This window comes from Dipodomys merriami, unplaced genomic scaffold (genome assembly GCF_024711535.1).
Source record: "Dipodomys merriami isolate MVZ:Mamm:240054 unplaced genomic scaffold, mDipMer1.0.p SCAF_35, whole genome shotgun sequence".
Taxonomy (NCBI): domain Eukaryota; kingdom Metazoa; phylum Chordata; class Mammalia; order Rodentia; family Heteromyidae; genus Dipodomys; species Dipodomys merriami.
The window spans coordinates 8,884,751-8,905,474 of NW_027205048.1; the positions used below are offsets into that span (position 1 = coordinate 8,884,751).

Here is a 20,724-nt window from a genome sequence, read left to right on the forward strand (position 1 = left end):
AAAATTAGTATGTATGTTCTGCTACTGTGTAAAATCTGAAGATATATGTATGTATGTGTGCATGCATGCGTGCGTGCGCTCCGCTTTATCTTATAGTTATTCAGGTCTTGAAAGCTGCAATATGACCTAGCTTCACAATTCTCTGTACCTCTCACATACCTGGATAGAGTGCTTTGCCACTTTAGGACTTGAGTATATATGGAGCTGATTTATAAAAATCTAACACTAAATAGGAAATACGATATTCTCAGAAATATCTGAAAGATATTGATAGAGGGAAATGCTGTTTTATGGTTTTTGAGTAAACTGGATTAAAGGAAAACACTTTTGAAGGAAACAAATAGGTGCACAGATGGTTGGTGCTTTGTCCTTTTTTGAACTAATGAAGAATGCAGAAAGCCCCTTAGTTTCTCTACTACTACACTAATTAGTTATCATTTGTTTCAGACAGGGAGAAAACACAGGAAATTTACAATATGAATTTATACCACAGATGAGTGTTTTTAACACACAAGCCTTACCCCTCCTGAGGAACATACAAAAATCTGTCACTCTAGGCTAGAGGTGGTGAAGTATACCTATAATTACCAAGCTACCTGAGAGGTATAGGTAGGAGGATTACAGACCAAGGCCAGCATAAGCAAAAAGCACACAAGATCTGACATGGAAAGTAACTAAAGCAAAAAAGGGCTAAAGATGTGGCTCCAAGTGGTAGTGTTTGTCTAGTAAGGACAAGGCTATGAGTTCAAAGCCCAGTACCATTAGAATAGCAACAATAAATTAATTTTTTATTGCTCTAAAATTTTAAAAATATCAATGCCAGGATTTCACTCCTACATTTCTAGCTACTTAAGAGGCTGAGATCTAGAGGACTGTAATTCAAAGCCAGCCTTGTTAGAAAAGTCTGTGAGACTCCATCTTCAAAAATGACCAGCAAAAAGACATTCTAGAAGCATAGCCCATGTGGTAGACCACCATTTAGGCAACTGCCAGGGCCTTCTCTTTTTTATTTTTTTACTGTGCTAGGGGATTGAAGCCAGGGCATAATTATGGTAGGCAAGCTACAATCCCAACCTTTGGATTTTCGAGACAAGGTCCTAAAGTATGCGTGCGTGCGTGCGTGCGTGTGTGTGTGTCCTTTGGATTTTTGAGACAAAGTCCTAAAGTATGCTCTGTGTGTGTGTGTGTGTGTCCTTTGGATTTTTGAGACAAAGTCCTAAAGTATGCTGTGTGTGTGTATGTGTATGTGTGTGTGTGTATGTCCTTTGGATTTTTGAGACAAAGTCCTAAAGTATGCTCTGTATATATGTACAGTGCAGCTTAAACTCAGAGGCTTGAGCTTGCCAGGCTATCAGTTCAACCACACCCTTAGAGGGAAACAAATGAACAAAAAAAGCCTATCTCAAATACAGCCACAGATGATTTAAGGCTTCAAACACATGAATCTGCAGAGAATAAAAGGAGACAACTGAATCAGTAACAGAACTCAGTGTAACTCCAGAGTTTGGTCTATAGCCCACGAAGTTGATTTTTTTCTTCTTTTGCTAGCTCTGGGACTCAAATGCTTTTGCTCAAGGTCAGCACTCTACCACTTGAACCACAGCTCCTCTTCCAGCTTTTTAAAGTAGTTTATTGGAGATAAAGAGTCTTAAGGACTTTGCTATCTGTGTTAGCTTTGAACCACAATCTTCAGATCTCAGTCTCCTGAGTAGCTAAGATTACAGGTGAGAACCCCCTGCACCTGGCTGAGGTTGAATTTTTTAAACCCATTTTCTGCTTCTAAATCTAGAGTAAAGGTACCTGACAAGGAAACTTGTGGTTCTGCATACATTACTGTGCTTGGTTCTCACAATAGTGTGATAAGGCAAGGGCTGCAAATCATTTTCTTCTATCACACAGATATGGAATAGGTCCAGGGAGAACAAAGAACAAGAAAGCATATGCCCACAAAAGGAGAGCTTAAAACAAGAATCAAGGAAATGAGCCTGACAAAAATTCAAGGCTCTATCTGAAAAATAACAAAATAGGGCCGGTGATTCGTAGGGGAGAGGCCCTGAGTATAGTTGTATAACAGATAGTATAGTATAGATGAGGAAACAGAAAGATAACTCATTCAAGGATACACGGCTAGTAAGTGGTAGAGCCAGGAATCTAAGGAATTGAGCTTCAGAATTTGTCCTCATAACCAATGCCTCTTAATAGTTGTTAGAAAAATAATTAGAAACAGTTGCTTAGAGTGTGATTGATGACAGAAAAGTAGAGGGTATAGAGGTAACTGACAAGTTTTATTATAAATCTTCTGTTCCACTTGACCTTTAAATAATGTGTAATAGCTGGATGCTGGTTGCTCATGCCTGTAATCCTAGCTACTCAAGAGGCAGTTCAGAGCCAGGCCAAGCAGGAAAGCCTGTGAGAAACTCTTATCTCCAATTAACCACCAGAAAACAGAAAGTGATGTGGTGACTCAGAGTGGTAGAACTCTAGCCTTTGAGCAAAAAGAGCTCAGGGATAGTGCCCAGGCCAGCCCTGAGTTCAAACACCACAATTGATCAAGAAAATTATGTGCAATAGCTAAAACAAAAACAGATGATATATGTTGGGGAGGCCAGGTACTGGTGGCTCATGCCTGTAATACTAGCTACTCAGGAGGCTGAGATCTGAGGATCATGGTTCAAAGCCAGCCCGGGCAGGAAAGTCCAATAAACCACTAGAAAACCGGAAGTGGTGCTGTGGCTCAAGCGGTAGAGCACTCACCTTGAGCTGAAGAGTGCAGGGACAGAGCCCAAGCCCAGAGTTCAAGCCCCTCAAAGATACACGTGTAAGAATGTTGCTACCCCACTGCCCATCATTAGAAGAATGGTGAGCCTAAGGCACATTCTCACAGTAAATGCAAATGAATTATACCTATTTCCAACCACATGAACTAATCTTATATTGTTGAGATTAGTTCAAAGTAGACAGGCAAAATAAAGAAATAAATAAGTATGCACAGTATAATTTGACAGTTCAAAACAGGAAAAAAAAAAAAAAACCTCCATGATCTTAAAGGTCAGGGCAGTAGTTTTAGACAGAGCAGGGAGGATAGTGATTGTTTTACATCTACAGAAGCCAAATCCTCTTTTCATATATGAATCTGAGAAAATCTTTTTTTTTTTTAATTTAATTTTATTTTTTGGTCCGGCTGTGGGGCCTGAACTCTGGGCCTGGGTGCTGTCCCTCAGCTCTTCAGTTCAAGGCTAGCGTTCTACCACTTGAGCCACAGCGCCACTTCCGGCTTTTTGCTTATGTGGTGCTGAGGAATCGAACCCAGGGCCTCAAGCATGCAAGGCAAGCGCTCTACCACTGAGCCATCTTCCCAGCCCTGAGAAAATCTTTTGTAACATCTAAAATATGTTTTTGCTCAGATGTCCTTTCAATATTGTTCTACAAAACACCCTGAATGCCAGCTGGTGACATCTACATCACATGGCAGAAGTAAAACTGTTTGTAAACACTGGGATCTTTAGAAAAAAAAAAGGTTATTGAAAACCCAATATAAAAAATATGTTGTGAGAGGGAGGGAATGAGAGGGAAAGAGGGAACAGCTTACACTAAGCAAAAGGAAAGAAATGTATGTAATCACCTGATTTGGAAGAAACAGTTGTATTGTCAAAGCTTATAGAATTCACAAACTTTATAGACCATGATAATAACAATCTGCCTTGTGAAGGTTAAAATGTGTTTGTGACTTTAACTATCACTATCCCACAATACTGTGAAATTTATGTAATCACTTAATCTCAACAAAAACATTAAAAAGTCAAAGAAAAAAATGCTGAAGTTCAGATCTTCTTGAGTTTGGTCAGGCTTCTGTATCTGCCATAAATGTGACGGTTTCCAGCAGAATATAAGAAAAATGCTGTAATAAGAGCTAGTAAGAAAAAAAAAAAAAAGGATTCAGCCTATTCAATGGAGAATAAATCTATTCAGCAGGGGGTCAGATGAAGATTTGTCAAGAAAGGTATTATGAAAAACATTAAACAGAATAATACAAATATATAGTATCACTTTACAAATCATATGACTTCAAAATTTTTTTGTCTCCCTCTACTTCAATTTCTAGTTCAAAATTCTTTTTGTTACTAATGAAGTAAGATAAATGCATAACCAGCACCTTTTAACCTGCAAGGTAACACAGATGTTTTTTGCTAAGCACAAAAAGAATTCTTAAAAGTTTCGGTATCTCTTTTAAGGTACTGTCAACACTCCCTAAAAATCTATCCCACGTTTATAAAGGAACACATACACATGCTCTGTCTTCCACACCTGTGTAAACACACACACACACACACACACACACAACACACACACACACACACACACACACACACCATAGCATATTTAAAACACTTGGACTCTATTTAAGAAAAATGAAGTATATCAATGAATAAAAGAGATGAGTATCTCCTAAATCTTAAAGACATGATCTAGGTCAATCCTTTTATTTTCTACAGAGAAACACAGACTGTGAAAAGTGAAGTTATATCATTAGCAGTCATATTATCTCTGTGGCCAAGCCTAACCCCTATTTCTCTGCATGTCTACAGTAACACCTGGCATTTATGTTCCAGGGATTGTTCTGAGTTTGATCTGTAACAACTCATTAAATGCTTCTGACATGAATGTGAGAGTATTTTTCCTTTTTGCCTTTTTTTAATTCACCAAAAATATCACATATACTTAATGTATGCAACAAGCTTTATACAATGGCTGAATTCATTAACACACATGTCACTTCACATATTTTATACTTTTTGCAGTATGAACACATACAATTTATGTTCAAGAGTACAATCATTAACCAGGCACCGGTGGCTCATGCCTGTAATCCTAGCTACTCAGGAAGCTGAGATCTGAGGATTGTGGTTCAAAGCCAGCCCAGACAGGAAAGTCTGTGAAACTCTTATCTCCAGAAAACCAGAAGTGGTGCTGTGGCTCAAGTGGTAGAGCACTTGCCTTGAGCTGAAGAGTGCAGGGACAGTGCCCAAACCCAGAGTTCAAGCCCCGCGACCGACAAAAAAAAGTGTACAATCATTGTCAAGAACACAGTTACCATGTTATAAAATAGACTTCTTGAATCTATCCTTAACTGAAATTTTGTTTGCAATACTGGGATTTGAATTCAAGGCCTTCACTTGCTAGGCAAGCATTCTCCCACTTGAGCCATCCCCCTAGTCCTACTGAAATTTTGTATCCTTTGACCAGTATCTCCCTAGCCATCACAATCCCTGGTAACACCCATTCTCCTCTTTACTTGCATGACTTCAACTTCGGATTCCACATACGTTAAGTTCAATAAGGTACTATTCTCTTACTATACACCTGGATTATTTCATTTAAGGTAATAATATTATCCTAAAAGACAGGACTTCCTTCTTTTAAGACTGAATAGTAGCATTCATTTGTACTTTTGCCACACATTTTCCTTCTCCTATTCTTTTATTGATGAGCCTATCTTGACTGTTACGAATAATGTACATGAGTGGTCTCTTGGACATTTGACTTCACTATGTAGTTACACATTTTCACTGGACTTAAAATTACTTAAAAAGTTGAATTCATCACACTTAGAAAGCTATATTTGATAATGTGTTTCCTTAAAAAGTTTTTGGAAACCAAAGTCTCTTCTTTATGCCAGTCCTGGAGCTTTAACTCAAGGCCTGGGTCCTGTCCCTGAGCTTCTTTTATTCAAGGTTAGTGGTCTACTTCTTTTTTTTTTGTCAGTGGTGGGGCTTGTACTCTTGGCCTGGGCTCTGTCTCTGAGCTCTTCAGCTCATGGTTAATGCTCTACCACTTGAGTCGCAGCACCACTTCTAGTTTTCTGGTGGAATGGAAATAAGAGTCTCACAGATTTTCCTGCCTGGGCTGGCTTTGAACTGTGATCCTCAGATCTCAGCCTCCTGAGTAGCTAAGATTACAGCTGTGAGCCACCGGCACCTCGCCTAGTCTACTACTTTAAGCCATAACTTCACTTCTGGCTTTTGGTAGCTTATTGGAAATAGTCTCATGAATTTTCCTGCTCAGGCTGACTTGAACCATGATTCTAAGATCTGAGCCTCCTGAATAGCGATAATTACAAGTGTGAGCCACAAGAGCTCAACCTTTTCTAGTTTTTAATAACTAGTACAAAGGTTTGGCATGTATAAGTGTACAGCACCTAGAGGAGCTCCGAGAATGTTACAGCACCCAAGGCCTGCTCTTTCTTTTCTCCTTTTGTTTATCAAATTGGCTTCCTCACTAAATTCCTAAAGATAACCCACGAAGTCCTGATTCTACTCTTTTGTGATTTTTTTTTTCTACTCAGCAATGTATTTTCATCTCTTCTCCCTATGTCTAAGGCTAAACTTGGAACAATTTTCAGATGTCAGCCCTCCAACAAAGATTTCTTGAGAATGAAAAGACTTATCAAAGTGAGATACTACAATCTTTTTTTGGGATCAGTAAAGAATGAACACAGCACCATATTCTCATATTCTGCCTAATGAAGAATGAATGAGTCAAGCAGAAACAAAAGGGAAAGATGGAAATTAGAAATAACAAATAGTTTTCACAGGGGGTAGAGATTACTATAATATCTAAATGACAATTTTGTGTCATTGTCATTTGAGACTTTATAGAGCATTTTCTTTCCCTCTGATTCAAAGATCTTTAAACCTTTAAAAATATTTTAGGGGCTGGAAGGTAGCTCACTGGTATACTGCTTGCCTCACATGCATGAGATCCTGGGTTCACTTCCTCAGTACTACATAAGCAGAAAAAGCCAGAAATGGCGCTGTAGCTTAAGTGGTAGAGCATTAGCCTTGAACTGAAGAGCAGAGGGACAGCGCCCAGGCCCAGGCCCAGAGTTCAGGCCCCACAACCAACAAAAATAAATAAATAAAAATAAAATTATTTTAGTAAGTTTTTTGTTTTTTCTTTTTTTGGTTAGTCATGGGTCCTGAACTCTGGGCCTGGTTGCTGTCCCTGAGCTCTTCAGCTCAAGGTTAGCGCTCTACCACTTGAGCCACAGTACCACTTCCAGTTTTCTGGTGGTTAATTGGAGATAAGAGTCTCACAAACTTTCCTGCCTGGACTAGCTTTGTACCATGATCCTCAGATCTCAGCCTCCTGAGTAGCTAGGATTATAGGCTTAAAAGTATTTCAAAATACAACATTATTTTTTTGACTTATAGGTCTCATAGAGACTTAAAACTTTTTCCTAATAAAAGTAAATAAAGTAGTAAAATGTTAGATGACAGGTACATAAAGGTTTATGTTACTATTCTTTGGGCCTCTGAACTACATTTGAAAATTTTCATAATAAAAAGTTCAAATAAAAAAAGTTTTTTGCTTCTTAAAACTGTATAGTGGACATAAAAGCATGAGTTTCCTTACAGACCTACTTTTTCAAATTATATAACCCATCTAACCTTTTGGAACTTGTGCTTATTCATATTTAAATGAAATACCACTATTATGGTACTACAAGGATTAAAAAGATAGTACACATGAACACACACACACACATATAGATAATACGGCCAAAGCAGAAACTGAAATCATTTAGTTACTTCTGTTTCTCTTTGGTTTTCCCTTCTCTCCCTGCCTCCCACTCCATCATAGACTGTAGAATTGCTGGCCATTAACCCCCTCTCTGCTTAATTCCACTTCTCTGCCCCACCCCCATGCAGTGGCAATGCCTAGGTTTAAAATCAAGCCTTATACTTACTAGGCAGGCTCTCTATTAACAGGAACCATGTTTCCAGGATGCACAAGGCACTGATCTGTGTTACCCCTAATCTGTGTTTCCCTCTGATATTTTTTCTTGGACTTTGTAAGATTTCTATCTTTCCTTTCTGCTTTTTTCTGGTAAGTCAGTTTAAAGTACTAGGGCTTACTTGGTCTTGAATTTAAGCTCTAATACTAGGTTTGAGAACTTAGGTAAGTTATTTTTGGCTTTGAGAGAAAGCCAGTTTCTTTATCTGTAAAACTACAATATAGCAATAGCCCCTACCTTGTACAGTTGCTATAACGTACATGAGAAATTTCTCACAAAGCATTCAGCACAGTGAGGTGCTCTAGAACTATTTCCTACAGGAGGTTGGCCTCCTATAGACATGTCAAAAAGCAGACTTGTTCCCTCCACAAAGAATGACTATAGATAGGATGAAGCATTCACATTGACAAGTCTCAAGTCACGGCTCTGTCTTCCTCAGACTTTAGATTAACAGGGCCATGATTTCAGTCACCATACCAGCTTTAAGAACAAAACAAAACAAAACAAAAATCCCAAGTGTGTCCTTTGTGATGGTACCAACTTGCAAAGCAAGAGAACAAAGTAATAATACTGTGCTTCCTAGTTTAGCTATTATCTATTATCTATTACTGTTACAAACAACTCCCCTCCAGCTTACTCATTCACTTCCTTAATAGTACTTATTTTTTTTAATGTTTTTTATTGTAAAAATACTGTACAGAGGGGTTACAGTTACCTTAATAGTACTTATTTCTAACCTAATTTTGCATAAGAATAATAAAGATCTGGTACAGGGAATATAACTCAGTAGTAAGAGTATTTGTCTAACATTATGCAATGACTTTGGGTTCCATCCTCAGCATCACAAAACAAACAAAAAGTCCCACCAAGAGCTAAAACACTTCACAGTGTTCTTAAGTGGCTTTATATATGTATTGAACATAAGTGGTAATACAGGCTTCATCCCACATAAGAGAACTCAAATAGCTGGAGACTCAGAGGTAAACCAATGTTAACTGATACTCAATGTACCAGAAAGATAAGGTATCAAATGAGATGATGAGATGTGTTGCCAAGGGAACCAAAGTAATTCTCTGACATGTCAGACAATATCATATGCTTTTATGTTTACCACAATACAAAAAGTAAGCAACCATTACCATAGCCTATTTTCAGCTTTCACAAAGCTAAAAAATGGGCAAATCTCAAGTCCTATTCTACTATACTAGCCTCCCGCAACACTTGTATCTTTGAATCAAGAGAATATAAGAAACTTCCAATTTATCCATTCCCAACACTTCTATAATTTACATGATACTCATGTATACATCCTCTATGATACATAACAATGCACAGCATCATAAGGCTTATTTTCCACAGGAAGAAACTAAGCATGGGGAAGTTCAAGTGTCTTGCTTGTGATTACACAGTAAACTGCACAGGCAAAACTGCAGAGGTCCATTAAACCCTCAGTGCCTTACAACACTAAGATCAATGAGCAATACTAGACAGCAACAAAAAGTAATGTCTATAGCTAATGTTTGCCAAAATTGACTGAGAAAACAAGACAATTGAGGTATTTCTGTTATATATAATGAAAATAAACTAGGTTAGACTAGTTCTCAAACATGTGGTTCTTAGAATTCCTATATACTTAAATTACTGAGAACCCCAAAGAGCTGTTGATTATATAGATTACATCTACTAATATTTCCTATGAGAAATTAAAATTATACAATTTATCAACATAAGGATATATAAAAGCTTACATCTCCTTAGCTGTCAGGGTCACGATTTTATCACTTATACTTTGACTAAAACTCTACTCTAGAAAGCTCTGAAGAGAATGATAATGATGCAGGTAACATTTTTGTATTGTTATGAGAATTGTTTTGACTGGAAAGAATCCAGGTAAAAGTCTAGGTGACTCAAAAGAATGCCTTAACTACACTTCAAAAACCAATGAGTTAAAGTTGGAATAATTCTTAATCATAGCAATTCTTTATAAATTATAAGTTGCAATCTAATACTTTAAGCCCATTATTTCTAACAGATTTAAAGTTTATCTTGAAAGAAGGACTAGTTGACTTATTGATTCTAAAGAAATCAACAGAGAAAAGGGAGAAGGAAAGAAAGGAGGAGGGGAAAAGAAGAGGAAGAGGGAAGGAAGAAAAGAAAAAAGGGAAAAAAGAAAGGGCAAAGAAAGGAGAGAGGTAAATGGGGGAGGAAGGTTAATTTCAGACATGAAGTCAGGATTTGGAATAAGGAAAAAAATAATAAAGGAAATGAATATTTTAAGGTTATAACTGTTGTTTTTTTCCTAACATTTCTCTACCCAAGTGAATGCAAAACATCTTATGAAATAGAAAAAACTTTAATGTTACCTACATATTTATAACTCACTGTATAATTATCTCACTGAAGTTGAAACTTACTAAATGAAAACATTTTTAAGATAATTTGTATCTGCATATCTGAGAGCAATCTATATTAGACCTGCTAGGAAAAAATTCAACCTGCAGAAATTATAGGGAAGTGAGTTCTAAATATTGTACCTTATATTTCTATAATTCTTCTAAGAACTTTAAAAATGATTATTTTAATCTATCTAAAAAATTGTTGCATGATTTGCTCAAGAAATACTAAATAAACAAATAAATAGTAACTAAAGAAACAGAACAGAAATCTTCTAACTACAGTAGCTTCAGGGGAAGAGGCTGAATTACTTTCAGGAGAAACAGAAACATGAAGAACACAGTATTTCCTGAGCTCCAACAATTATTATCATACAATGTGATTCAATAAATTCTATTCGCTGACAGTCTTCTCAGAATTTGAGTCCACATCCTAACTTTTTTTGTCGGTCGTGGGGCTTGAACAAATCCTAACTTTGTAATACTAAAAAGTTTAATGATTTTTGAGAAATTTACTCAGATATTTGAAGTAATGTATTCAGTAATTTTATGTAATTTACTAAATATATTCTATAATTTAGAATAATTTTATAATATGGGAGTTTATTACAAATTAAGAACTTTCTCTTAATATCTTACTGGTCTTAAAATACCTAAATTCTGACATACTATATACCACACTAGCACTTATAAACCCTTGTTTTATTATAAACATTTTAATGGCTCCCGTGTCAATTTTGCCATTCTGTTCCAGATTAAAATCCAAAGAGTTGAACATGGAGAACTAATATCCTACCCATATATGGAAAAATATTACCTGTTCTAAATTTTACAGACAATAACATTGCATTTAATAATGACGAGAACAAAATATTGTTGTTATATAATTATAAAATGAAATTAGCTATATTAAAATGTCTTACTTCTGCCATAGCAAGTTGCAAAGAACTAAAAAGCTTTGAATTATTTACTAGTGTGACCAAATGTTCAAGGTAGCAAGACTGTATGGCCAGCAACATCATCAATCATGCAATCCAGTTGGTATGAAAAACTACTGTGTGAAAAGGACAGCATAAGACACAAACACTAACTTTACTATTTAGTGGATACTGGTGTCTTAATGAAACCACTGTCTAAGGAGAAAAGTTAATTTCAAAATATAGATCCTCAATTTCTAGTAGTACTAATACATACTCATACATATATAGTCCAGCTATTAAGTAGAAATTATCTCCTCAATACTGCTATGTACGCTTGTACATCAAAATATAGTACTCACATAGCTATAGGTACAGGTAGAATATAGAGTTGGTCCTAAATATATTCAGGTCCTGAATACCTATTTAAGGTACATAACTTACAAATTATCCAAGTAAATAAAAATAAATATAAATACAAAAAACCAGAATTAGTTTATTCTTACTAAACTAATCACAGTATTTTTAAGTGCACAGCAACAAAAATTACAATGAGTAAAAGTTTTCTAGCTGTTTCATTAGTTAGACAAATCAGAATCCAGATATTTTAGCACCCTACTTTCCATATCATTAGTTGTATTCTTCCTATAATACATGAGTGCTGATTAGAGAATATAAGAAATGTTTTCTAAAGCATTCTGATGATTTCACAAACTGGAAATTATGCACTAGGCTAATGAAAGCAAGTTTTGTTATCCTATATCAATCAGTCCAGAGAAAGTATAATCTATGGCTTACCGGTATTAACATTTAAGAATAGAAAATATTTCAGGGCTCTGGTGGCTCATATCTGTAATCCTAGCAACTCAGGAGACTGAGATCTGAGGATCAAGGTTTGAAGTCATCTTAGGCAGGAAAATCTGTGGGTCTCTTATCATCAATTAACCACTAAGAAGCCAGTGGTAGAGCACTAGCCTAGGCCCTGAGTTCAAGCCTGGATAGGCAACAACAAAAATAGGAAGTGTTTACAATCAAGGTTCCTAGAATCTCAGAAAGCCATTTGGCTTTTTGTTCATGTGTACAAATTATGAAGCAGTTGTAATATGGTGACAATATAGACTTAGGCACTGAAATTAAACAGAAACATAAACAGCTTAGAACTGGCACAAGAACATGTCTGAAAACTAATAGAATAGACTGGAAGATCCAGAAACAAACTGATATACTTATAGCGATCTGGTATTTGATAAAGAAGCCAGACATATATCTTAGAGAAAAGGCAGCCTATTCAACAAATGGTATTGGGAAAACTGGACAGCCAGATGTAATTGGACCCCTATTTGTCACTCTGCACTAATATCAACTCAGAATGGATCAAAGACTAAAATGTCAGGCCTGAAATGCTGAAACTACTATAAGAAGGAGTATCATTACATTCTAATATAATAGTTGGGAAAGAATCAGTAGGAATTTCGTCAAACTAAAAAGTTTCTGCCTGAGATAGTTACTAAGCTGAAAAGGTACAGAGAGATCTTCACCAGCTCTATATCCCACAAGGGCCTAATATCCAGAATACACAAGGGGCTCAAGAAACTAACCCCTCTCCCCAAAATCAGTAAGTCAATTAATAAATAGGTAAAGGAACTGAATAGAGACTTCTCAGAAGCAGCAGCAAGAATGACCAATAAATACATCAGGAAATGCTCAACAACCCTGGCCATAAAGGAAACACAAATCAAAACTACATTGAGATTGCAACTCTCCCCAGTAAAAATTGGCTATCATCAAGAATATGAATGATGATGAATGCTGGTGGGGATGTGAGGAAAAAGGAACCTTATTCCCACCGTTGGTGGGAATGTTAACTAGTACAAGCACTCTGGAAGGCAGTTTAGGAATTCCTCAACAAAACAAAACACAGAACTACTCTATGATCCAGCATTCTTGGGCAGATGTTGCCCAGAATATAACAAATCAACACAGTAAAGACACTTGACCATCCTTGATCACTGCTGCACTATTTACAAAAGCCAAGATAGGGAAACAGCCCAAATTCCCTACAAAAGATGAGTGGATCAAGAAAATGTGGGACATAAACTCATATGGAATTTTACTCATCTATTAGAAAGAACAATATTATGTCATTTGCAGGGAAACAATGGACCTAGAAAAAAATTATGCTAAGTCAAGAGATAAATGGCATGCTTTCTCTTACGTGTACAAGTTAGTTTTAAAATACAAACATGTGATAATAGATATAACATTATATGCATATACACACAAATTGACTAAAGGACAGTAAACTTAGGGGATGAGTTCAACAGAGTAACTCCTTTGAACAACTAATGAACAATTTAACAAAATGAATACCAGGAAGCTGAAACACATTCTGATAGGAGACAATTGGGGGGTACCTGAATGGAAGGAAAAAGGCTGTGCAAATGTAGTCATTATATTCAATGTACACTATGTAAAAATTGAACTATATAACAAGGGTAGGGATAAGATGGGAAAAGATGGGGAAGAATGATGGAAGGGGTGATATTGACCAAGATGCGTTGTAGTCCTAACCTGACTTCTGGAAATGAAACTCTTTGTACAACTACTTAATAAAAATATTTTTTAAAAAGTTAACAGACAAAACAAATCAGCATGTGAACGCTAGAAATTTCAATTAACAGCATAGAATGTGAGTGTGTTGTTCATGCACTCAGTAGAGAGGAGGCATTCATTCCTCAGTAATGATTTTACAATAATACTGTGTTACTTATAATATGTTTAATGACATGGGCTGAAACAAGCAAACAAACTGCTGGGCATGGCAATGCACATTTATAATCCCAGTTACTTGAGAGGTGAAGGCAGGAAGAACAAAGTTTGAGAACAGCCCAAAGTTGATGAGATCCTATTTCAGAAACAAAAATTCAAACTAAAGAGTTTGGGGCATGGCTCAAGGGCTCCAAGAAGTAGGTAAGATCCTTGATTCAGTCTTCAGTACTGAAAAAAAAAAAGTTAAAATATACTCCACACATTCTTTTAAGAAATCCAAAATTACAGGTGTTCTTTAGAGACTAAGTTCAAAATCACATCATTTCATTTACATGCTTGAATTTTGTTAAAACTCATCACTATGCATGTAATACGTGGGCAATTTCTGCACAAAGACATCAGCTACACATTCATATACTTCACTAAATTTGAATGGAAAAAATTTCAAGATTTTAATAATGTAAGATGTTGAACGGTGGCATTTAAAAGGGTCCAGAAATGTTGATGTACAGTGAACCTTTGGTGGGGAAAAGAAAACAACAAAACTTCAGAGAAGTGAACAGGAAAGGCAGACCCTTTGTTGAAAGCATGCTTGGGGTTTAAGAATAACAAAATGCATGAATGAATTGAGAGGAAAGGAGATGGACTGTTAGTAATACCTGTACTTCAGTGTGAAATGTTTGATCAGACATGTTCTTCCAGTTCAATCTACTTTGTAATGATCTGTTTTGGGCTATTTGCAAGAACAACCTATAGCTTTCTGGGACAGTCAATTAACTTATACATAACCGATTAGAACTTAATGTGCTCATAATTACTCTTCTCCTCTCTGAATAAATCACATTTTTACAGTAGATTTATCAATGAATTATTTTCCATCTAAATCTAAATCACAGTAATTCGCAGCTGCTTCAGGAAATCCAACAACAAAGAAGTAAAATTAATGCCAAACTCATATGTACTAAGGAAGCTCTAAGGTTACAATATATTATACAGCAGTCCTCTGTCATCTACAGTGGATTCACCTCAAGACCTCAGTGGATGTCAAACTCTACAGAAAGTACTGAGCCCTGCATACACATGCTTCTACTATATATCCTTTATGTAACAACAAAGTAATCAGTTAATTGTCTTAGCAGAGATACTGATTTTTTCCTCTTCCTATCTCTCACAAACTGAAGGTCTTAAATATATCCAATGCTATTATAATGGCTTTTATTATGTGTTTATCCTAAAAAATAAACCAGTGTTATTGCATGAACTACCATCTAATCATTTCTCTCACCCAGAAAATACTAACAACACTTAGTACAGTAGTCTGCAGTGACCACTTAACTGAAAATAAAGAACTATTTATTATGATTTTATAATTCCTCTCTATAAAAATTATCTTGTAATTCCATTTACAAAGAGATATAAACAGTACAAGAAAAAGTACAAGAGACTGAAGAATTAGCTACTATATTACATCATTATTCCAGTAGAAGACTACTAGAACACTAATGTCATTGTCTCTACTATCTCGAAGTTTCAATGTTAGTCACATTCTCTACAAATCTAAGTATAACTATGGGTGCCATAATCACTAAGGGAATTTAGGTGTTTTGTTTTTTCCCCACCCTCAAGACTAGCACTTTACCACTTGAGCCACATCTCCATCACCAGCTTTTTGTGGTTAATTAGAGATAAGAGTCACAAACTTTCCTGCCTGGGCTGGCTTCAAACAGTGATTCTCAGATCTCAGCCTCCTCAGTAGCTAGGGTTCAGGCATAAGCCACCAGTGCCCAGCATTAGTAACTCTATTAAGTATTTTCTAACCTAATGAAAAATCCCTTCGAAAAATTGCTTACTTACATTTTTAAAGAAAAGAATGAAAGAGTCAATGAATAAATGACACTAAAACTTCAGGTTTTATGATTTTTATCAGGTTTCAGTGAATTTACTCTGAAAGTTTTTGAGAGGATATAACACTATTCAAAACCATTTGAAGCTAGAGATGTAGCTCACTGGTAATAATGTTTGCTTAGTCTACACAAAGCCCTGGGTCCAATCCAGAACTGAAAAAAATAATTTGTAAACAAGAAAGAAAAAAAGAGACCAAGGACTATTACTCAAGTCTTAACATCAGAGTCTCCATGTACTTTAAAGAACGTGAACAGTAATCTTTCTTGAAGGTGAATTTGAGTTAATATTTTAAAAAATATTACTACTTTAACACACTAAATACATTTTTTAGAAAAAATCAAAACTTAAAATCAAACTCAAAACTGATTTTAAGAAATCAGAAACACATTTTCTGCATATTATAATTCAGTTTGTAAAAATCCATCTTTTCTAAAGAAAATGTGTTAGTTATGTAAGTGTCAATCAGGTAGATCCTTCCAAAGGTATCTTTGGGCATCTCTAGGTGAAACACTGAGACTGGGCACTCCTGTCAGGCCACTTCACTTTAATAAAATGGAAAAGGGAAAACAAAGGGGGAAGAAGTGACAACAATGTTAAGTGGTGAGATATTTCTGTACAAAATAATTAAAAGTCCCTAAAAGCCCTAAGATTCAAAACAATTTTCTTTACTACCTTGGCTCTACTAAGAAGATTAGATGGATAAAGTGGATAAACTTGCAAGACCTTCTATTTGGAAACACAATCTGCTAGATTAAAAAAGAAGTGCTATTTAGAACAGGACCCAAAGACTTAACTTTATAATTTGAATTTTTAAAAGATCCTCTCAAAGTTTACAATTTAAGAAATAAAAGCTTTAGGGACTGGGAATGTGGCTTAGTGGTAGAGCGCTTGCTTAGCATGCATGAAGCCCTGGGTTGGATTCTTCAGTATCATATATACGGAAAAAGGTGGAAGTGGCGCTGTGGCTCAGATGGTAGAATGCTAGCCTTGAGCACAGAAAGGCTTAGAGACAGTGCTCAGGCCCTGAGTTCAAGCCCCAGAACCAGCAAATAAATAAATAAATAATAGTAATAAATAGTAAGTCACACTGGAAAGATATTCAACATATACTACATTGATGGCATACTTCAAAACAAAGGATCCATAACAATGACACAGAATAGTTTTTTAAAAGGCAGCCTGATTTTATTAGAGCTGGGTTTCACCACCTGACTGACAGTTGTGTGACTATAAGCAAATTTTGTACTGAGCTCCATTCCTTTATCTACATCAACACCAGCGACTTTAATTCTCATTATGAGACTGATGACACATCTTAGATGTATTGTAATTCATTCCCTCACCTGCAACTTGGATCTGCTCAACATTTCATCCTCACACTTGTTTTTCCTTTACTAAGCTAAAATCAGCTTCCTAGTTACTTCAACCCATTATTCCCACTCTAGAATCTACTAGATTCTAAACTCTATGTGGACAGCAGCTGTCTATTCTTTATCAGCTCTCAAGTCTCAGAACCCGGAAAATGGACAAGCACAGAACAAAGTGCCCCAAATCTGCCAACTAGCATCTACTGATGGGTGAAAATGCCCTCTAATATAAATAGCACAAATTAATACATTTTTGGAGACGATCATTTAGTGCTAAAGATTTAGAAGCTAAAATAGCATAATGAAAGTCATGTTGTGCTTTACCATACTTATTGTGTTCAAGGATACAGATCATAAAGTAAGAGACTTCTTTGGAGGTAGAAGTGTGGCACAAGTGGTAGAGTGCCAGCTTGAGCAAAAAAGACAAGCTAGAGAGTGAGCCCTGTGTTTCAAGCCCTGGTATACACATATGCACGAATGTACACACATACACATACACACACACATCAGGAAGACCTCAGGCTCAACAAACAAACTGGATATGGTATCATGTAATTATAGTCCCAACTATAGCAAAAGCCTATATTGCAGGATAGCAGTCCAAGAACCATCTAGGCAAAATGTAAGATCCTATCCAAAAAGCAACTAAAGCAAAAAAGGCTGAGATGTGGCTTAAGGGAGAGAGTACACACATAGGAGCTCTTGAATTTAAACCCCAGGTACTGCCCTCTAAATAACTTAGTTCAAGTTATTAATTGAAAAGATACCTAGAAAACATCAGAATTGACACTGTGATAGATTATCACAATGTCACAACTTTTCTAGTGACTTAGCTTCATTGCTATAAGTAAGCATTTTGCAGCTTAAACAGTAGAACTCATTTATAATTTAGTTGTTTATATTCCAGAGCAAAAAAGTAGGTTTCAAAGTATGTTCTATTTCACAGAAGTAGAAACCAAACATAGTGAACAAGTAGTTCACTATTCTTTTGCAACTCTGTAGGAGTATTTCCATTACAAATTAAATTTTCCTGACACTCAAGTCTTAAAACTGTCACTGTGTGCTAATAATCTAAACAAAGCACAATTAGTAGGGTACATAGGCCCCACTCTCCACGCAGAAATATTTTCCAAATCCACAGCATTTCTGGAAGATGTGGCTTGTACCTGTGGTAGAAAAACAGGGCTAACGAACAGGGCTCTTCAACTTCTACTAAAGGACATTAAGGTAGGTTAATACAGGATTGCTATGATGATGGGCAAAATTCGAAAGGTTCAAACATTTTCATGAACACAAAATTGATGGAAGTCAGGAAGAACTGAAAAAAAATCTGCTGGTTTAAAAGAGATGTTAAAGTTTGAACTTTAACGCCCCTACAACAAGCCTTCCCAGACCAAAGTGGATGAAGGCTTTACCCCTATAAAACTCCCTTTTCCCAGTCCATTTCTACCATAGTAAAAGAAAATCCAGCTACAAATCACAACAGCTTGTTACATAAAATTAAGCCATCGGGTGTAGGAGGGCTCTGTAGAACTTAAGACCACTAACTACGGTTATCACAGGAATCTGCACGGTGGCTTCAAGCACTAGGCCCAGGACCTTACACCACCCATAAGACACTTGAGGGGCAGAGTCTGGATCTGCTACAAACCCTAGCCCCACAGGGCAGTGACAGAACTGAGATCGCACGGCCCCCACCCCGCACTTCGCCTGCGGACAGCAGTCCTTTGCAGTGCCGCTGCTTGTGCCCTCAAAGTTGCCAGAGCGGCAGCCAACCCCGCCGCAGTGGCAGGGCTAAATACACGCCCTTCACGCCAGTCCGCTGCTCATGAGCGATTTCTCAACGGGGGTCCCACGCTGCTGTTGCAAGGCCGCTGCTCACGGGAAGTTTCTCAACAGTCCCAGGGATGACTCCCGGGCTGGCGGGGCTCCTTTTCATCACCCCCGGGAAATGGAGCTGCCTAGGTAGCAGCACCGAGTGCCCCAGAGCCCCGATCACACGGAGAGACCTCCAGCGCCAGAAAACTATACTGCGGCGGGGGAAGGAGAAAAAACCACGCGCTATGGGCCTTACCTGTGCACCCGGGAGCCCCCTGCAGAAAGCAGGAGCCGGACACACAAGGGGTCCTTCGCCCTTCCCTCTCCCCGGAGGCCCGGCTTCCCTTTCCACCACACCCCGCCGCATCCCGGAGTCCACCCCTCCCCATCACTGCCCGGCTCCCCCCACCATCCCCGCACCGGATCTTGTAGCTGGGCAAGGTGTGCTTGCGCTTGATGATCTTCTTCAGCTGGTTGACAATGATGGAGGTGAGCTGGGGCATGGGGCGCCCTTCGAACTGCGAGCGCACCTCGAAGTCGATCAGCGGGTCCTCGACGAAGGAGAAGAACCAGTGGGTGAAGGGCACGCGGGTGAAGACGAAGCGCAGCCGCCCCACCACTCGGGACAGCTTGACGAACAGGTAAGCCGACTTTCCGAAGACCAGGTCCACGTCGATGGCCAGGTGGAAGCCCCCGTTGTACTCCACCTCCGCCTCGAAGGCCAGCTCCTCCGGGCAGGTGGCGGGCAGCGCCTCCCCCTCGGGGCCGTCGGGGTCTCCGGCGGCCGAGGCCGCGACGGGCCGCACCAGCCGGATGGTCTTGATGAAGGGCACCGCCTCGCCCAGGAACACGTCCCGCAGGCTCAGCCCCTCCAGCAGGCGCCCCGCCGTCTTGGTCTGCAGCAGCTCCTCGAACTCCACCTTGATCTTCTTGGTGACCCAGCGGCGGGCCAGCGCCGTGTCCCGCAGCTCCCGGAACAGGAACAGGATGGTGGCGTTGAGGAAGTAGCAGGTCTCCCGCGTCGGCGGGGAGGGGGGGTCGGCGGCCGGGGCCGGGGTCGCGCCGCCCTCGGGGGAGCCCCCGGCGGGCTCCTCGGTGCCCCCGCCGCCGCCGCCGCCGCCATAGAGGTACTCCCTCAGGGACAGGCCCGGCACCGGCTTGATGTAGCGGAAGCCGTCGCCCGCACGGGCCGCCTCGTCCGCCGGCGGCTCCGGCTGCCTGCGGTACAGCAGCAGAAACTGGGCGAGCAGCGTGAGGAAGGAGCCCAGCACGGCCGACGCCAGGATCATGAGCAGCAGCCCCATCCCGCCGCCGCCGCCGCCACCCGGGCCCCCTCTTCCGCAGCCCCGCTCTCTTCACGCCACCGCCCCCGTGGCCTCCATCTTGAGGACATCAGGCGTCGGAGTCGGGACCCGCGGCCTGTTTGGTGGACTCCAGCCGGTGCGGCGGCCCGCGCCTCTTCAGACGCTCCCGGGGGCGGCTAGTGGCGGCGGCGGGGGCGGGAGGAGGCGGGCACAGCGCCTCCCCTTGGCCCCCGACGATTGGACGAGCGGCGCGTGACGTAAGGACGTGCTCGCTCCCGGCAGCGTCGCCAGGCAGCCGGCGTCCGGGCGCGCGGCGCGCGGGTCCCTCCTCGGCACATTGGCGCCCTGCCCGCCCCGCCCCCCACCCCACGCCCACATTCCATTCGCGGCCGCGCGCGTCGCGGCCCACGTGGCTGTCACTTCTGGAGGCGAGGCCGGCAGCTGGAAGGCTACGTG

General features: G+C 39.4%; 1 protein-coding gene across 1 annotated transcript in view; it reads right to left on the minus strand.

Moving 5' to 3' along the window:
* Pdzd8 (PDZ domain containing 8) overlaps window positions 1-20,442 on the minus strand; it is a 57,424-nt gene extending 36,982 nt beyond the window's left edge. The window contains exon 1 of the mRNA XM_069988107.1: window positions 19,385-20,442. Coding sequence (XP_069844208.1) covers window positions 19,385-20,268 — 884 coding nt within the window. The 5' untranslated portion in view covers window positions 20,269-20,442. The remainder of the gene's footprint in view (window positions 1-19,384) is intronic.
* Window positions 20,443-20,724: the final 282 nt, after the last annotated feature.